At 36.4% G+C, this 15515-nt stretch overlaps 1 protein-coding gene across 2 annotated transcripts; it reads left to right on the top strand.

Moving 5' to 3' along the window:
* The first annotated feature begins 3327 nt into the window (after window positions 1-3327).
* Window positions 3328-12225, top strand: LOC121318220 (protein tyrosine phosphatase domain-containing protein 1-like). Of its 2 annotated transcripts, none has more exons than XM_041254665.1 (12): window positions 3328-3353; window positions 4159-4466; window positions 4660-4740; window positions 5860-5978; window positions 6745-6882; window positions 7167-7756; window positions 8044-8304; window positions 8622-8744; window positions 8936-9037; window positions 9224-9304; window positions 9678-9788; window positions 11594-12225. In XM_041254665.1, the coding sequence occupies exons 2-12, from the start codon at window positions 4288-4290 to the stop codon at window positions 11753-11755; spliced, it is 1947 nt and encodes a 648-aa protein (XP_041110599.1). In that variant the 5' UTR covers window positions 3328-3353; window positions 4159-4287; the 3' UTR covers window positions 11756-12225. The 2 variants fall into 2 exon arrangements, with proteins under 2 accessions (XP_041110599.1, XP_041110598.1); XM_041254664.1 differs by lacking the exon at window positions 3328-3353 and adding an exon at window positions 3442-3573.
* The last annotated feature ends 3290 nt before the right edge of the window (window positions 12226-15515 follow it).

Raw genomic sequence — 15515 nt, 5'->3', positions numbered from 1 at the left:
AGACAACACTGCCATAGTGTTAAGTACCAAGTGGAAATCAATGTGTAATAAAGTTAAATCCGATTAAAATCCTTTGTCCCGACTGAGTCCTGTGTTCCGGAGCAGTAGTTGGATTCCCAGAACCTGCAATAGCAAAATAGAGAGCCTACGGAGACCAGGGGACAAAGAAGGCCTGAGCAGACTAAGTCGCAGTTTGCGACAAGGTCACAGAACATGACAATGGCGAAGACAAGTGTGTTCGATAGGCAGAGCACCCCAAGGCGTTACAAGCTTATTCAACAATGTGCACTTCGTGAGCGCTTTCTAAAGCTAGCGAGTGAAGCTCAGAGGTTCCTCGCTGGAGGTTAAAACATAGTTGACCTCCAATATTAGTGTAATGGTTGCCAATACATTTTTCCAAATATAGACTTGTTTGACCAAGACATATCTACTACTGAGTGTGTGTGTTACCACACACGTTCTGTCGTGGGTTATTGCTTACATATGTCATAGATAGATAGCAGTGTATATTTTAGACATACCGTTTTTAAAGGTTAAACGAAGTAGCAACTGCCATTTGATCTCACAGTTGATTGTTCGTTTTCCAGACCTCTGCTGCCAATGGCAGAGTCGGCACCAGCTGACAGAGGGAATCCATCTGAGGATGTCTACTGAAGGATTAGAAGCAATGCAATTACCAACAACGAAGTAACTATGCAAGAGTCAACAAGCTATAAACTTTTGATGCGCTATAATTATACTAAAACTACTTTTGATAAAATTAACTTTTGATGTATATTATGTGTTTAAGAGAAATATAGAACAAAGCTTAGTCTATATTATAACTACCTAACCTAATCATTGGGACCACCCATGTGAATCCTACTGTACTGTCTACTGTACTGTAACAATTCACAGTACATCTGTATATGGCTGTATTATTCACATAGGGATACTTTCAGTTGTCTATTGCTTGGTTTAATGGTAAAACCACCAGGAAAATGGAAAAATTCAATTTACAGGCAAAAAGCATATTTTCCTACTGTTAAAGACAATAAAAACAGCAAAACTTTTAACTAAATGTATCTGGTTTCATTTTTGATGTTTGCTTTTATAGAGTTTACAAGATCCTCCTTCAGCTAATATGTATGCATGGTTTATAAAATATATGAATATTTGCATAAACAAGCATTCTGTCAAATGTTTATCAGCCAGAATATTGTGCTGGATAGCATTCTCAATTAGTATTAGTTTAAAGTAATTGTGAGGTGCTTGTTCCTGATTCTAAAATGCATGGAGTTCTGTAGTATCACCAATTAATAGCAATAACAGAACATATTTGTCATCTTTTGAATGAGACTGCACTTTTTAATAATCCAGGTTATTTACATCCCCTCCAGATATGTAACTGTTTGACCTGCAATACTTCACCTTAACTCTTTACTGTGCCATCAAAATATTTGTTCTGGGGTGAAAAAAAATCAGACTGACAGACTTAAAGTATAGGTTCATGTGGATGATAGAGAAGGTTTTCAGGTGGTTGTTTTCACAGTGGTAGCAATGCTGACCAAAAGGATGACAATAACTTTTGCATTTGGTATATTGTTCTAGATATTAGTAATTTGATTGTCTTTGCATTACTGACTTATTTTAGGTGGAGTCTGACAGTCTGAAACAATAATGATAACAATAAAGTGCAGTAGTTATTTGACATAATTAGTAAAATAAATATAGTGTGCATGGTTTTGTGAGGCTGAAACTCTTGCTGGCAACAGGCATTGAAAGTTTGAGATTTCTTCATTTGAACCAGTGGCGGAGGAAGAGGAAGATGGGCCCCACTGCAAGACCTTATTGTAGACCCCCCCCCCCCCCCCCCCCCCCCCCCCCCCCCGTGTTAATTAATGCTGCTTGCAAATTTTTTACTTCCAACCATACAAGCTAAAGAGCTGAAAGTCAACAGCTCTAGATATTATATCTAGTGCTTCAGTTTCTTCGCATAACATTACCTCAGCGCCTGGCTACTTTATTTCCTCTTTACTTACAGGTACAGTACTACTACACAGTTGCACGCTGTACTTCACTTGCTAATCAAATTTAAAATAAATGTATTTTAACCACACCCCTGCAAGTAATACTTGCAAATAAATGTAAAACAGTAAAATTCAATGTTAATGCAGCACAGCATCATTTTACAATCAAAATATAAAAAGACTTTCCAGCAAAAAAAGAGACTCTGCTGCCCTCTGCCAGACTGCTATCATAAAACCTTTTGAAAGGATTGTAATATGTTGCTGTTTTAAAGGCAAGGTCCTTCGTAGACTAGCTACGTGCATAAAGGTGACCTCCATTTAGTCTTTGTTTTAATAAACAAATTCAGCTCAACTATTTAGGTTTTCTTTATTGTTGTATTTATTAAATCATTCTCATTTGATAAAGATTTTCTGAACGTGGAGGGCAACAAAACTAACAGATTAAGTTGGCTATTCTAAGAACTCAACAGTGATTATGATAAATAAGGGTCTTGGTTAAGGTGTGAATTATTGTTAATAGTAAAAAAAAAACATTTCAATGTGACCCTTCTAAATAGCATACATTATTGCACTCAGCCTCCCACAGAAAAAGTGACATTGAAGAATAGATTGTAAACTATTAGGTAAACTGGTTACATTTCCACCTGCTAAATGTTTTTTTTTTTTGCTCAGCCCACCAACAGCACACATGCTTACTACTGCTCCGTTCATCTATACTGGTAAAGACTGTGCACTTTGGATTTGGTTTAATGGTGGCCGTAATGGATAATGCTATAAGAATCCACTGATGCTGATGGTTTTTGTATTTTCTATACAATCTAGTGGGCAATATTCGTGCTGCTGATCTGACCCACTCCACCTGCATTTCATGGACAAGTCATTTCAAGGGTTAATATTTAGGTATACTTACTGTGGGATTTTTGAAGAAACAACGCTTATACATGTTCCCATGCTTTATCCATTGTTATAATTTTCATTTACCGTGGTTTGCCATGTATTTTAATATTCTTTAGCATGGGCTTTACAATGCTTACCTACTATTGATTGTCGTCGTCAGCAACCCCCCCCAAAAAAACCCCCCCCCCACCAGGGGGGTTTGTATATATTATATTTGTATATATTTTTTTTACGGTAGTTATGGACATACGATGTACTATAGACGCATTTTAATTGCACGTGCACAGGGCGATCAAGGAAACGTGAGGCGTCCAGGTGAAATTACACCTGCCACCACTAGGACAGTTTAGGTTAAAAGGACAAGAGCAACAAATTATTAAGGAATCTTTGTATTTTTTTGTGGTTTGCGTTTTTAAAACACCTGGGCACCACAGCAAAGGAAAACAAGTTAGTAAAGAAATAATGTTTGTGTTAGTCAACTATTTTTTTTAAATTATTTTATTTTCAACATTGTGCTTTATAATATACATTTTAATAGTTAAATAGCGGTTTTATCTTGTTTACTATCAATTATAAACACGTGTCCTCCTTCGAGGACAGCCTGGGCTTTAGATAAGCAGATTCACAGCCTTGTCAGTTTGCCTCATTCCATATGTAGGAATTGTGGGTGAGTGAACATTTTTACTCTAGAAAATTGTTAATGAAAATGCAGTTTCTAAACTATATTGAAAACATTTTGCTCTTTATATATATATATATATATATATATATATATATATATATATATATAATATATATCTTGCTTTAGTTAGACATATTGAATGGTTGAGTATTGAGAATTTTGAACTCATCAAATCTGTACTGATTACAAATGACATGGTTTGAATGAAGGTAAGTACTGATTGAACTCTACTTACACAATGCTGGAGCTGTGGCTGTGTGTTCTAAAATATTGACAGCAATAATAAGGATTAGTGAATGTAGGTCACAGTAGAGTTTAGTACAGACTGCAATGGGAGAACAACGTGTGCTTTATTGCTGGAGCCCTTTTTGCAGCTTATAATAGACTTAAAAGAGTGTTTTCTTCTTGAACACGTACACGTACACGTGAAATGTAAATGATCATTTTTGTGTTTCAGTTCTTTCAATATGCAGAGATACAGATGTAGTTAGAGATGCAAATAGAGATAAAAAATATGTATTATTGTTTTTGTCTTTCCCCACATTACCATTGTTTTGCCCTCATTTCTAGGGGAAAAAACTCCCCTCTCTTTCTTGTCTGGCTGGATTAGTTAGAAAAATCTTTCCCTACCATAAACTGCTCTACCAAGAGATACCCTTTCTCCTCCCAGCCCTGCTTCTTGATCCTCTTTAATCCAATATGCCCCTGTGGATTCCTGTCCCACGCCCCTCCTATTCCCAGGCTCGGGAGAACCTTGTGAGATCCCTGCCCCCTAACCTGATCTGCTCCCTCACCTGTGGAGGTAAACTCTGCCGCTTCGAGGGGCCGGCTAACTGGAGCCTGCAACAGCAGGCCATTCGAGGCATTTACTCAGAATGGTACGATTCACTGATACACATTGCATTTGAAAAGAAATTAAAAACTGTGATCAAATTTATGGCGTTACAAAACAGAAATGTTATGATGTGTATTCATTAGTGTTACTGGAATCAGTAAATCAATTTTGGAAACCAAGGAGTGCTTTGGTTATTTTAATACTGTAACTGAGAGTGTATTTGTTTTTACCTCCAGGGTGACGGGTGATATCGTTGCTATGGCACGACCCTCCACCACACTGATTAAGGAATATAAGATTATAGAGCAATTCAAAGAGTAAGTATATTCTAAGTGTGAGTAGGCCACTTAAATATCAGCTGTCACTGTTTCTGAGCATTGCTTCTCTTTTTAATGCAAAAAAACCCAAACATATTACACCTTCCCATGTTTTCTCTTTGTGATCATAAAACAAACAAACATCACAGCATTTCAAATATGGTTCTTAGATTTTGTACTGAATCTGAATTTTGGAATGGAAATACATTTGATAGGCTAACGGTATTTGTTCTATAATTGAGGTTGTTGTGATACTTTTTAATAGCATAAAAGAGATTGTTAACAGCATTATAATTTAACATACATTACAATTTTACTTCAAATTGTTGTGATTATACATTTGACAGATACAGTATGATTTTCAAAGGCAGGACAGATCAATGTAACTTAAAAACAAGAACTATTTTTTTTTTTTTTTAAATTTGCACACTGAGTACCAGTGTTCACAAGTTAATACTAGGTTTTTTGACAGGTGGAGGGAAAACGGTTTTATTTATTTATTATTCCATTGTTTGTTAATATACCCTGAAGGTATTATTGCAATGGCATTGAAGATCACATTCAATTTTTAATTTAATGAGAAGTGCATGAGAAGGGTAATCTGAGACCTCTTGGGACAGCGGTACGGAGACTGCATACACAGCTAAATAATTTCATTCAACTGAGAATGACTATATATTATTATTATTATTATTATTATTATTATTATTATTATTATTATTATTATTATTATTATTATGTGTAAGGCACAGAAAATAAGATGTTGTCAAAATAATAGTCTCAGGCTTCGCAAAGGGTAATACCACAAGGGCAGTCATCGCAGTCTGCTGCACATTGAATTAATATTGAGAGCAGCACAGTGCATGGCAGACTTGTCTTGAGCAGACTGGGTCTACTTTGCAAAGTTAGCTCCTCATTCACATGTCTCTTATTTTGTGATTAGTGGTATTTTTCTCTGAACTATACAGGCTGACATTTCTAAGTGTGAACTGCAAAAAATTCCATTTTACTGTTTCATTAGGTCACACTCAGGTTTGATTGACTATGAAGTGGGGAATTTGAAATGATTTGTTGTACATGCAGTGGACCATTCAAAGCAGATGTGATTCATGTTTTCAGGTTGAACATCAAGTCCATTATTAATATGCAGGTCCAGGGGGAGCATGCTCAATGTGGACCCCCCTTGGAACAAGAGAGTGGGTTCTCGTATGTACCACAGGTCTTCATGGAAAATGGAAGTAAGTACAGTCCACACTTTTAAATAACTATTTTAAAAGTGTCTTTCTTGCTTTTTTATAATAATTGGCATTTCAGTTGCCTATAATATTCTATTGCTCTGTGCCTATATAAATTCCTTACATGCTTTATATTAGTTGTGTGCTTACTTGTTTTCAATGCTAAATTAAATCACACAGTTGCTTACGTAAGTGCAATTTTACCCAGTCAGTAATTAAATATGATCATAGTGTCCAGTTATACCTCAGCTAACAAGTGTTTGTTTTGGAAAAGGATCATGATTGCAAGATCATTTTTTCCATGCTGATAAAGTTACACAAATTATGTTTACCTTTTGCATGGTCACCAACCAAGTCACACTTTTAACGGCTGGTGTCACAGACCCAGATTTGCACTTGTTTTAGGTAAGGTAGTGTAAAATGAGTGCTAATCAGGGTCTGTGAAACCAACCTATAAGCACCAAATCCCCATCATTGTCAGATGCACTGTATATTAAAATTCCTATGTGTCTTTTTTGTTTTGACTAACAATGAAACCAACGATTTTATACTCTAGTTCACCCCATCAGAGTATCACCCTTTTTCCATCTGGTGTTTTTTTTGTTATTTAATAACTAAAAAGTAGGTAAATGTTTATCATATTACAGTACTGCGCTTACTAGCTTTCAATATATTAATCAATATATCACTAATCAAAATAATACACTAATAATACAAACTTTAGGTTTATATAATTAATTTGTTTACATCTGAATTTCACTTTTTGCAGTCTATTTCTTTAACTTTGGCATGCCAGATTTTGGGGTGTCATCCCTCATTCGGATATTAGATTGGGTGAAAGTGTTCGCGTTCGCTTTGAAGGAGGGGAAGGTGGCAGTGCACTGCCATGCAGGGCTGGGACGAACAGGTAACTCTTAAACCTAAAAATCAACTTCCCACTCTTAAAGGCTGAAGTGCATGGGAAAATGACTAATAGTTTTTGAAAATAATAATCATATCTTCATCTGTACACAGTAAAATATAAACAAATAGGGCAAGAGAGATAGAGACATATTGGAATGGCACATGTGTTACTTGACGTGAAGAGTTGCAAGTTGTTTAAATTGTTTGAAATGTGTTTTAAATTATATCAAAGGAATATCTCTTTTGGTCCTGTTTTTTTTTCTAATTAAAGTTCTTCTGTGCTGACAGGAGTCCTTATAGCCTGTTATTTGATTTATGCCACTCGAGTGAATCCAAGTGAGGCCATCCACTTTGTTCGGGTAAAACGGCCCTCCTCCATACAGACCCAATCTCAGATTGACCTAGTCTTTGACTTTGCCTGCTTTCTTGCTCCTCACTTAATCATGTATGCCAATGTGAATGCCAAAACGTACGCCTTCACCCTGGAGCAGTACCTCATTCGACAGAAGCATATCCTCCATGGGTACGAAGCACGGAACCTAAAGCACATCCCCAAGATTGTTGACTTCACCTGTAAGAGACTGATTATGATTGTGCTAAACAAAGCAGACAGCAGTGTCATGCAGTCTGAAGTTGAAAGGGAATCCTTCATGCACAACTTAACTCGTTTGATAAGACAGACACTGGTCAGGCAAACATTTCTCCATATCACCAATCTGCTGAAAGACCCCGATAACAGGCTGACCCCCTCCACGAGTTCATCTATTTCTTGGGGGGAAAAAGAGGGGTTCAATAAGCGGAAGAGGGAAGTTCTTAAGAACAAGAGAAGCTACAGTGAATCAGACCTCAGTAAGATTGCAGCCCTGGAGAAGAATAAGGTAAACCATGCAAAACATATATTTAATATGCATGCATTTGCTAAATATACACTGTTAAATTTGGATTAAGCTGTTTGAATTTGCATTTTAATGAATTATGGAAAAATTACATTTTCAACTTTCACTTTATATCTACATTTTTTTCAACGTTTTAAGTCCTGTAAATTATGATCTCATTTTGTGTAACAGTTTTATGAAATTCATAGTTCACACATAGCACACTTTGCTAGATTATGATGTGTTTTGTACAGACCACTTACCAAGTTGAAATTTTATACGATCTGCAGCACATGAAGATTCCTCCACAAGAGAGCAATCAGCGTAATTCTCCAGTGCTGAGATGTAAAGATGTGAACAACTCTGCTGTGATGGGATGTGAAACTTTAAATAAGGACTCTCCAGGCCTAGGACATGAAAACTTAAATAAAGACCTGACCACTTCAAATTTAAAAACTGAAGATGCTCCAACAGCAGTGACTGAAGACATGAGCAGTGACTCAGATGGCACCATAAAGTCTGAGAAAACATTTACTAGTACAATTGAGGAGGTAAAAAAAAAAAAAAAAAAAAAAAAAAAAACAAACACAAACACAAAATAACTTACATTAAGGCATTGTACTGAATCATAAATAATATTCTCCAAAAGTTAACCTTTAATGACTATGGTTTACTAGTTAAAATGTCTATTATGGTTATTGCAATTAAATATAATATATATATATATATATATATATATATTATAGAATATAGATAATATATATATATATATATATATATATATATATATATATATATATATAATATATACACACACACACACACACACACACACTAATAATAATATATTTTCTTTTTTACTAAAAAGTCTCCAAATGAAGAAGGGAGTCCAGATCTTGGGACAGTATCTCTTTCACAGGCCGTTGCTATAGCAATGGCAGAGCTGGAACCAATAGGAAATGATATTTTGAAGGAAATCCAACGGAAGCAGGTAAGTCTAGCTTGATAAATCTAAGGATATACAGTACATGGAAGCCTAGGGCTAAGAAAGGGCAAAGGGCTAAATCTCCCATTTCTAGTTTGTATACATATTCAGCTGATCATGTTACAAGGTATCACCAAAACAATGTTGTTGTACTTTTAGTACTGGTACTTTTTTCCCCCCATAATCCCTCCATCTAGAATGACTTGAATGAGAATGAAGGTGCCTGGGGAATGCTGGCTACAGAGACAGACCCTAAAATCATGAGTGCTTTAATGTGGAGGTGGCTGGAACAGCTGAAGGTGAGGACTAAATGGCAAATTATTGCATATTACGGTCTTTAGAACTCCTGATAAAAAAAATAAAAAATACATGTAATTGACAGCTTGGTAAATAAACAATAAACACATAGTATAACATTGAAACTATTACATCTGGAAGCATGCTTCTCCCTTTTTACAATATCTCAGTCTGTGTTGTGTGCATAGGAACCAGTGCTGAAGCCTGAGGACATTGGACTGTTACTGTCAAACAGACAGGGTACTAAGACTATATGGGCACTGCATAAGGTCAGTAATTTATCAGTATTACAAACCTAATGTGTTTTGAAATCGGTGAGTTTCAAGATCTTAGGATGGATAATTTTTAGATTTTTCAACCAATATAACTTTGCTTTAATTCCAGGTTTTATGGCGCAGGCTATAGGGGATAAAGCATCTTTAGGCATATTTTTCACATCATTCCCAGCTGTTGTTTGTTTCCATGGAAAATATAAGCTTGTTGGGAAAATAAAATTATTTTTCTGCCAACCTTAAGTGCTAGTCCTGAGCAACTTGTAATACATTTTAACACATTTGTATACATGTATTTTTGACAACAAAATAGAAACAGCCAAACAGTAGTCCTTTTCATATTTTGATTTAATTCTCATTTCCGGTACAGTATCAGGGTGAGACTATCTGCTGCATCCTTGACTGTATCAGTCAGCTTCCAAGCCTGAGCCCAAAGATGGAAGAAGCTATTATATGTCGTCTAATTCGAGCCCTGACTCAGGTAAGAGCAAAGATGGGCCACTAATACAGCCAATGTAGTTGACGCAACAGGGCTGGACTTGAAGAATACTGATTCTTAGGCAGGTATCACATACCGAAATAGCTGATCATTATGAGAAAATGCATTACCTGGGGTGGAAAGTAATGAAGTAGAAATACTTTGTTACATTACTTAAGCATTTGGTTTTGGGATCTGTACTTTACTTAAGTACTTTAAAGTATTTTATTTTTGGGATACTTTTACTTTTACTCAAGTACGTTTGTTTAGAAAATAGTATCCTTTTTACTCCACTACATTTCCCAGATGCATCCGTTATTCGTTCTTTCAGCACTTTGAGTGGGTTTGTGGCGATCATTCTGCGCAGATTCTGTACATAATCTGCAATCTGCGCAATCTGCGCAGATCGCAGAATCACACAATCTGCGCAGAATGATCTCCGTGAACGCACCCACTGACTCTTGCGCTGGCGAGGATTCTGACTGGGTAAAGCAGAGCCGCATGCGCAGTGTCTGCTTGCTCTGGTGGTGACATAGTATGTTGATGCCCAACCACTGACCGTTTTGACCTTTGAAATAACCAATCAACAAACACAACGTTTAGCTGTGGAGCATGATTAGCGGATAGAAGAATAACGGGAATATATGTTCCATGAATTGTGTTTTATTTATGGATAACGGTTATGACTAAAATTTGAATTTCTGATTTGAGATTTAAATTAAGCTTTCGAGCCCGAAGGAGTGGGCTTGATCGTGACATAATTGCCTTCTATGTGCAGTTACTGCCCGAGCCAAAGTCGAGAAGGCACCCGAGGGCTCAAATGCTATTAGAATATGGATACGTTAAACAAAATAAAAAAAAAAAAAAAAAAAAAACATTTTTCTAAAAGTTTTATCCAGATTTTATGAAGAACTCGTTTTTGTTGCAAAGCGTTTACCACGGTATTCCATAAGTAATGCGGTTTTCTCAAAAAACATCTGTGGTCTGTTCAGGCCTTTTGATTTAGTCCAAGCGGTGGACCCTGTAGGCTACTTCCAGTTGCGGCGTAAATAACAATTTAATACAGTACCGTATTAATTAAAATATTCTACTTGCATGCAGCTGTTCGTACCCTGTTTTGTGAAGTGTTTGTTATCGATAACTTAAAAAAAAAAAAAAATAAAAATAATGGGTGCATGTTTGTACAGCCAACTAAATATCAGTATTTACTGTTAGGCTATGTTTTTAAAATGTGTTATTGGTAATCGTGCTGTTGTATTTATAAAGTTTATTCAAAGTGCTGTCAGAGAACAGGTACGGTGTCTGTGTTGCTGGTGATCTGTTGAAATAAGTTATTGTGTGTGTTTTATATATATATATATATTATATATATATATTATAGTATAGTATATATATATTATATATAATATATGTGACGATTCTATTTAAGATTCTAGCAAGGAAGTAGACGTTACAAGGCTCACATGTTCAGTCCTTTGTATGTATTCATGTCTCCAGAGATTTTCTTCCATCAAGCAGGAAAAGGTAAATAATATCAGTAGGGAATACATTCTGTAGGTCTGCAGGACTTTTTTTCAGGCGAATTTCCATGGGTTGAATTTAAGGGCGTTACTTTTTCCTTCTGATATTTGAGTACTTTTACTCAAGTAGTTTTCTAGAAGGATACTTTGACTTTTACTTAATTACATTTTTTTCCAAGTAACAGTATTTTTCTTCAAATAACACGTTTTAATACTTTCTCGACACCTGCGCTACACATACACAGTAGTTCCTGTTTATAAATGTTTTTTTTTTTTTTTTTCACTCAGTGCTTGGAAGAAGAAGTTAAGACTTTAACTGGACTTCTTGAGCTCTTCAAGGCCATCGTTAAGGAAAGACGCGCTCGTAATTTATTTACAAAAGGTCTTGCGAAAACCAGAAATATGTTGAAAGTGTCTTCCGCCATGAAAAACAAACAGAACCCGTTATGATCCAGAGGACCTTAAAAGAAAAAGAATTTCACAGTGCAGTCTTAAACAAAGGTCCCATTGGCCTTTTTATATTTTATGTGTGGTGTTTAATGATTTCCATTGTGCAGGGTTACTCTAAATCAGAGCTCAGAGGTGTTGTCGGTTTTCTGTGTTTCAATGATATTAAAAACACTGATACAAAAAAAAAAAGGATCTTCAGTGGCAATGCAGTGGGACTACCAAGACAATGTAATACTCTATAGTAAGGGGAAATGGTTTAAGAGCTACTACATTAAAATAGTGTTGTAGCGTTTTTGTCACGTTTATGAAGCAGGACTCAGGGAGACTGGAATTCTAAACAGAATTCAGCAGCTGGAAATGACACCACCAAAACAAACCCTTATTTACCCTCTATTGCTATCTTTCTCGCTTTTGCTCAAGTCGCTTCTCGCTGTCACTCTATCCCACTCTCCACCCCCCCCCCCCCCCCCCGTCCCGTCACTCAGTGGGATTGAACTTTTTTCACATTTTGTGTCAGTGCCTCAGAGTTTCATGCATTTAAATGAGGATTTTTTTCCACTTATCTACACACCATACGCCACACTGTTAAGGGGAAAATTTTTTTTATTGGATAAGTCTCCACCCCCCCCTGAGTTAATACTAGGTGGAAGCAGCTTTGGCAGCACTTACAGCTGTGAATCTGTTGGGATAGGTCTCTACCAAGTTTGCCCACCTAGATTTGGAAATATTTGACCATTCTTTTTTACACAACTGTTCAAGCTCTGTCAAGTTCCTTGGGGAGTGTTGATGGACAGCAATCTTCAAGTAATGCCACAAATTTTTTGATTTGATTTAGATTGGGGCTCTGACTGGACCACTCAAGGACATTTACCTTTTTGTTCCTTAGCCACTCCAGTGTAGTTTTGGCTTTGTGCCTTGGGTCGTTGTCATGCTGAAAGGTGAACTTCCATCCCAGTTTCATCTTTCTTGCAGAGGGCAGCAAGCTTTCCTCAAGGACTTCCCTGTACTTTGCTCCATTCATTTTCCTTTTTATCCTGATAAGTGCCCCAGTCCCTGCCGATGAGAAACATCCCCATAACATGATGCTGCCACCACCATGCTTCACAGTAGGTATGGTGTTCTTTGGGTGATGTGCTGTGTTGGGTTTGCGCCAAACATAATGCTTTGCATTTAGGCCAAAAAGTTCAATTTTCGTTTCGTCAAAGCACAAAACTTTTTGCCACATGGCTACAGAATCTCCTGAGTGTTTTTTTGCATACTTCAAACAGGAATGAAGGTGGGCTTTCTTGAATAATAGCTTCCTTCTTGTCATCCTACTAGGCCAGATTTGTGGAGTCCTTGGGATATTGTTGTCACATGCACACTTTGACCAGTCTTGGCCATAAAAACCTGTAGCGTTTGCAAAGTTGCCATTGGCCTCTTGGTAACCTGTCTGATCAGTCTCCTTGCTCAGTCATCCAGTTTGGAGGGATGGCCTGATCTAGGCAGTGTCTTCCACTTATTAATAATTATCTTGACTGTGCTTCAAGGGATATTCAAGGCCATTGATATTTTTTTATACCCATCCTCTGATCTGTGCCTTTCAACAACTTTGTCCCGGAGTTCTTTTGAAAGCGCCTTGGTGCTAATGGTTGAGTCTTTGCTTTGAAATGCACTACCCAGCAGAGGGAACCTACAGGAACTGCTGAATTTATCCTGCAATCATGTGAATCACTACAATTTAACACAGGTGGAGGCCACTTGGTGTGTGATTTTGAAGGTGATTGGTTACACCTGAGCTAATTTAGGATTGCTATTACAAGGGAGATGGACACTTATCCAACTAAGCGATTTCAGTTTTTATTTTTAATTCATTTTCTACAAATTTCTAGAATATTTTTTTTCACTTGGAAGTTGTGAGGGATGTGTAGAATGAAAAAAAAATGCATTTAATTCCAGACTATAAGGCAACAAAAGGTGAAAATTTTGAAAGGGGGTGTAGACTTTCTATAGGCACTGTATGTCTTCTCATTTCCTGCCGTTGTCCAGCTCAATCAATCAACCCATGGTCTGCAGTCCCCCCTCTTCCTGCTGCTAACTAATGGCGTGACTCGTTCCCCTTACAATACACATAACATAAAAGGTAGACAAGACAAATGGGACAGACAAGAAGTCTTGCAACGATGCAACTGTCTGGGTTGTTACAGTATGTTTTTGGTTAAATGATCACATATATCACATTGTATTAAAAATAAAAACTGGTAGTCCATTGCAGCACACTGGTACCATATCAGTACCTGTTTGACATTGTAATACAACTGTTCAATATTTATTCCAAATAAATTGTAGTAGATTGCTGGTAATGCACCGGTCTGATAATAGTTCTGCTGAGATTTCTTGAGGTAATACACTGGTATTATAATGGTATCCCAATGGTATAAGAATAGTGGAACTGTTGTATTTATATATTACACTAAAATCCTTCCATGAAGTGCTTTGTTCCAGACTTGCACAAAATCGTTTTGTAGTATAAATATATTGCATACTGTTTTATTAATTTACTGGTATTTAAAAATATACTATTAGCATATTATGCATTCCAGATGATTGCATTTTTTAAATGTTCAATTCTTTTGAGTGATTTTACTGCTGCTGTGTTTTTGCAATGCTGTTTTTGTGGATCTGTTTTATGTTTTAATTCTTCTGCAACCTTGAAGTTCCAGCTTTACTCATTCCTCAAGAAATCATGGATCATCCCTACAATGGATAGCAGCAATACCTCAACTATATGCCCAGTGGATGTGCAAAATCCAGATGTTTGTTATTATTTTTACCTTATTTATTACCCTACATCAGGGACAGACAACCCTGGTCCTCGAGGGCTGGTGTCCCTCCTGGTGTTTGTTCCAACTGACCAATTAAGCTTCTAATAAGCACTTAATTGGTCAAATTAAGTAATTTAAGGTAGAGTTGGAACAAAAACCAGGAGATGACGAGGCCCTCCAGGACCAGGGTTTCCCACCTCTGGCCTACATGTTCTTAACAGTTATAGTACGTCTGCTTGTATCCACAATAAAAACACATTGTTCAAATATAATTGTCTTCATAATGTAGCTTGTGTTAACAATAATAAAACATGTTTTTCCGTTGTAAATTTTGGTTGGCAGTGGAGCTGACAGAGATATGACTATATAGAGCTCTACAGCCCTAACCTCCCTATAACATTCTGACACAAAATATTCACTGACAAGATGTAACAACACAATCTAGTAGAGTTAACATACGCATAATTAGTGGTGCAATCAGATTATCGTATAGGCATTTATCAACGATAATCGATGCATTGACTTTTTATTTTTCAAAATACAGAACAAACATTAGTTTTTAACAGAAGATCCAATAACTAAAAACACAGTTGTGCATAATAGTTAAACAAAAAGGCACAACTTACATTCAAATTAGAACACTTCCGATTATATATATTAAAAAAAAAGAAATACAAAGGACTTGAGTTTTTAACAATTGAAAAGAATATACATGAGTCTGCATAAGATGTCCCTGTAACCGCTGCGGTTACACTCATACCTCAAAGATCATCATGACAGTTACATTTTAAACATCAACAATATTAACATCTGCACAGCCGAACCTCTGTATTTTAATGAACAATTAAACATAAAATGGTTCATTTTCTAACTTGCCACTATAAAGCACTACTTAAAAAAACTAAAAACTAAAAATAAATAATTTCAAAAGAAACTAGTATGTAAACAGGTAATTT

This window comes from Polyodon spathula, chromosome 7 (genome assembly GCF_017654505.1).
Source record: "Polyodon spathula isolate WHYD16114869_AA chromosome 7, ASM1765450v1, whole genome shotgun sequence".
NCBI lineage: Eukaryota > Metazoa > Chordata > Actinopteri > Acipenseriformes > Polyodontidae > Polyodon > Polyodon spathula.
The sequence above is the reverse complement of the archived record's forward strand: the minus strand, read 5'-3'. Positions and strand labels throughout refer to the sequence as shown.

What these genes read in the sequence shown, in the direction of transcription:
- LOC121318220 (XM_041254665.1), top strand. Translation starts at nt 4,288, where the DNA reads ATGCCCCTGTGGATTCCTGTCCCACGCCCCTCCTATTCCCAGGCTCGG. An exon ending in CAGCCCTGGAGAAGAATAAG is followed by an intron (nt 7,757 to 8,043) that starts GTAAACCATGCA and finishes TACGATCTGCAG; the next exon opens with CACATGAAGATTCCTCCACA. An exon ending in TTACTAGTACAATTGAGGAG is followed by an intron (nt 8,305 to 8,621) that starts GTAAAAAAAAAA and finishes TTTACTAAAAAG; the next exon opens with TCTCCAAATGAAGAAGGGAG.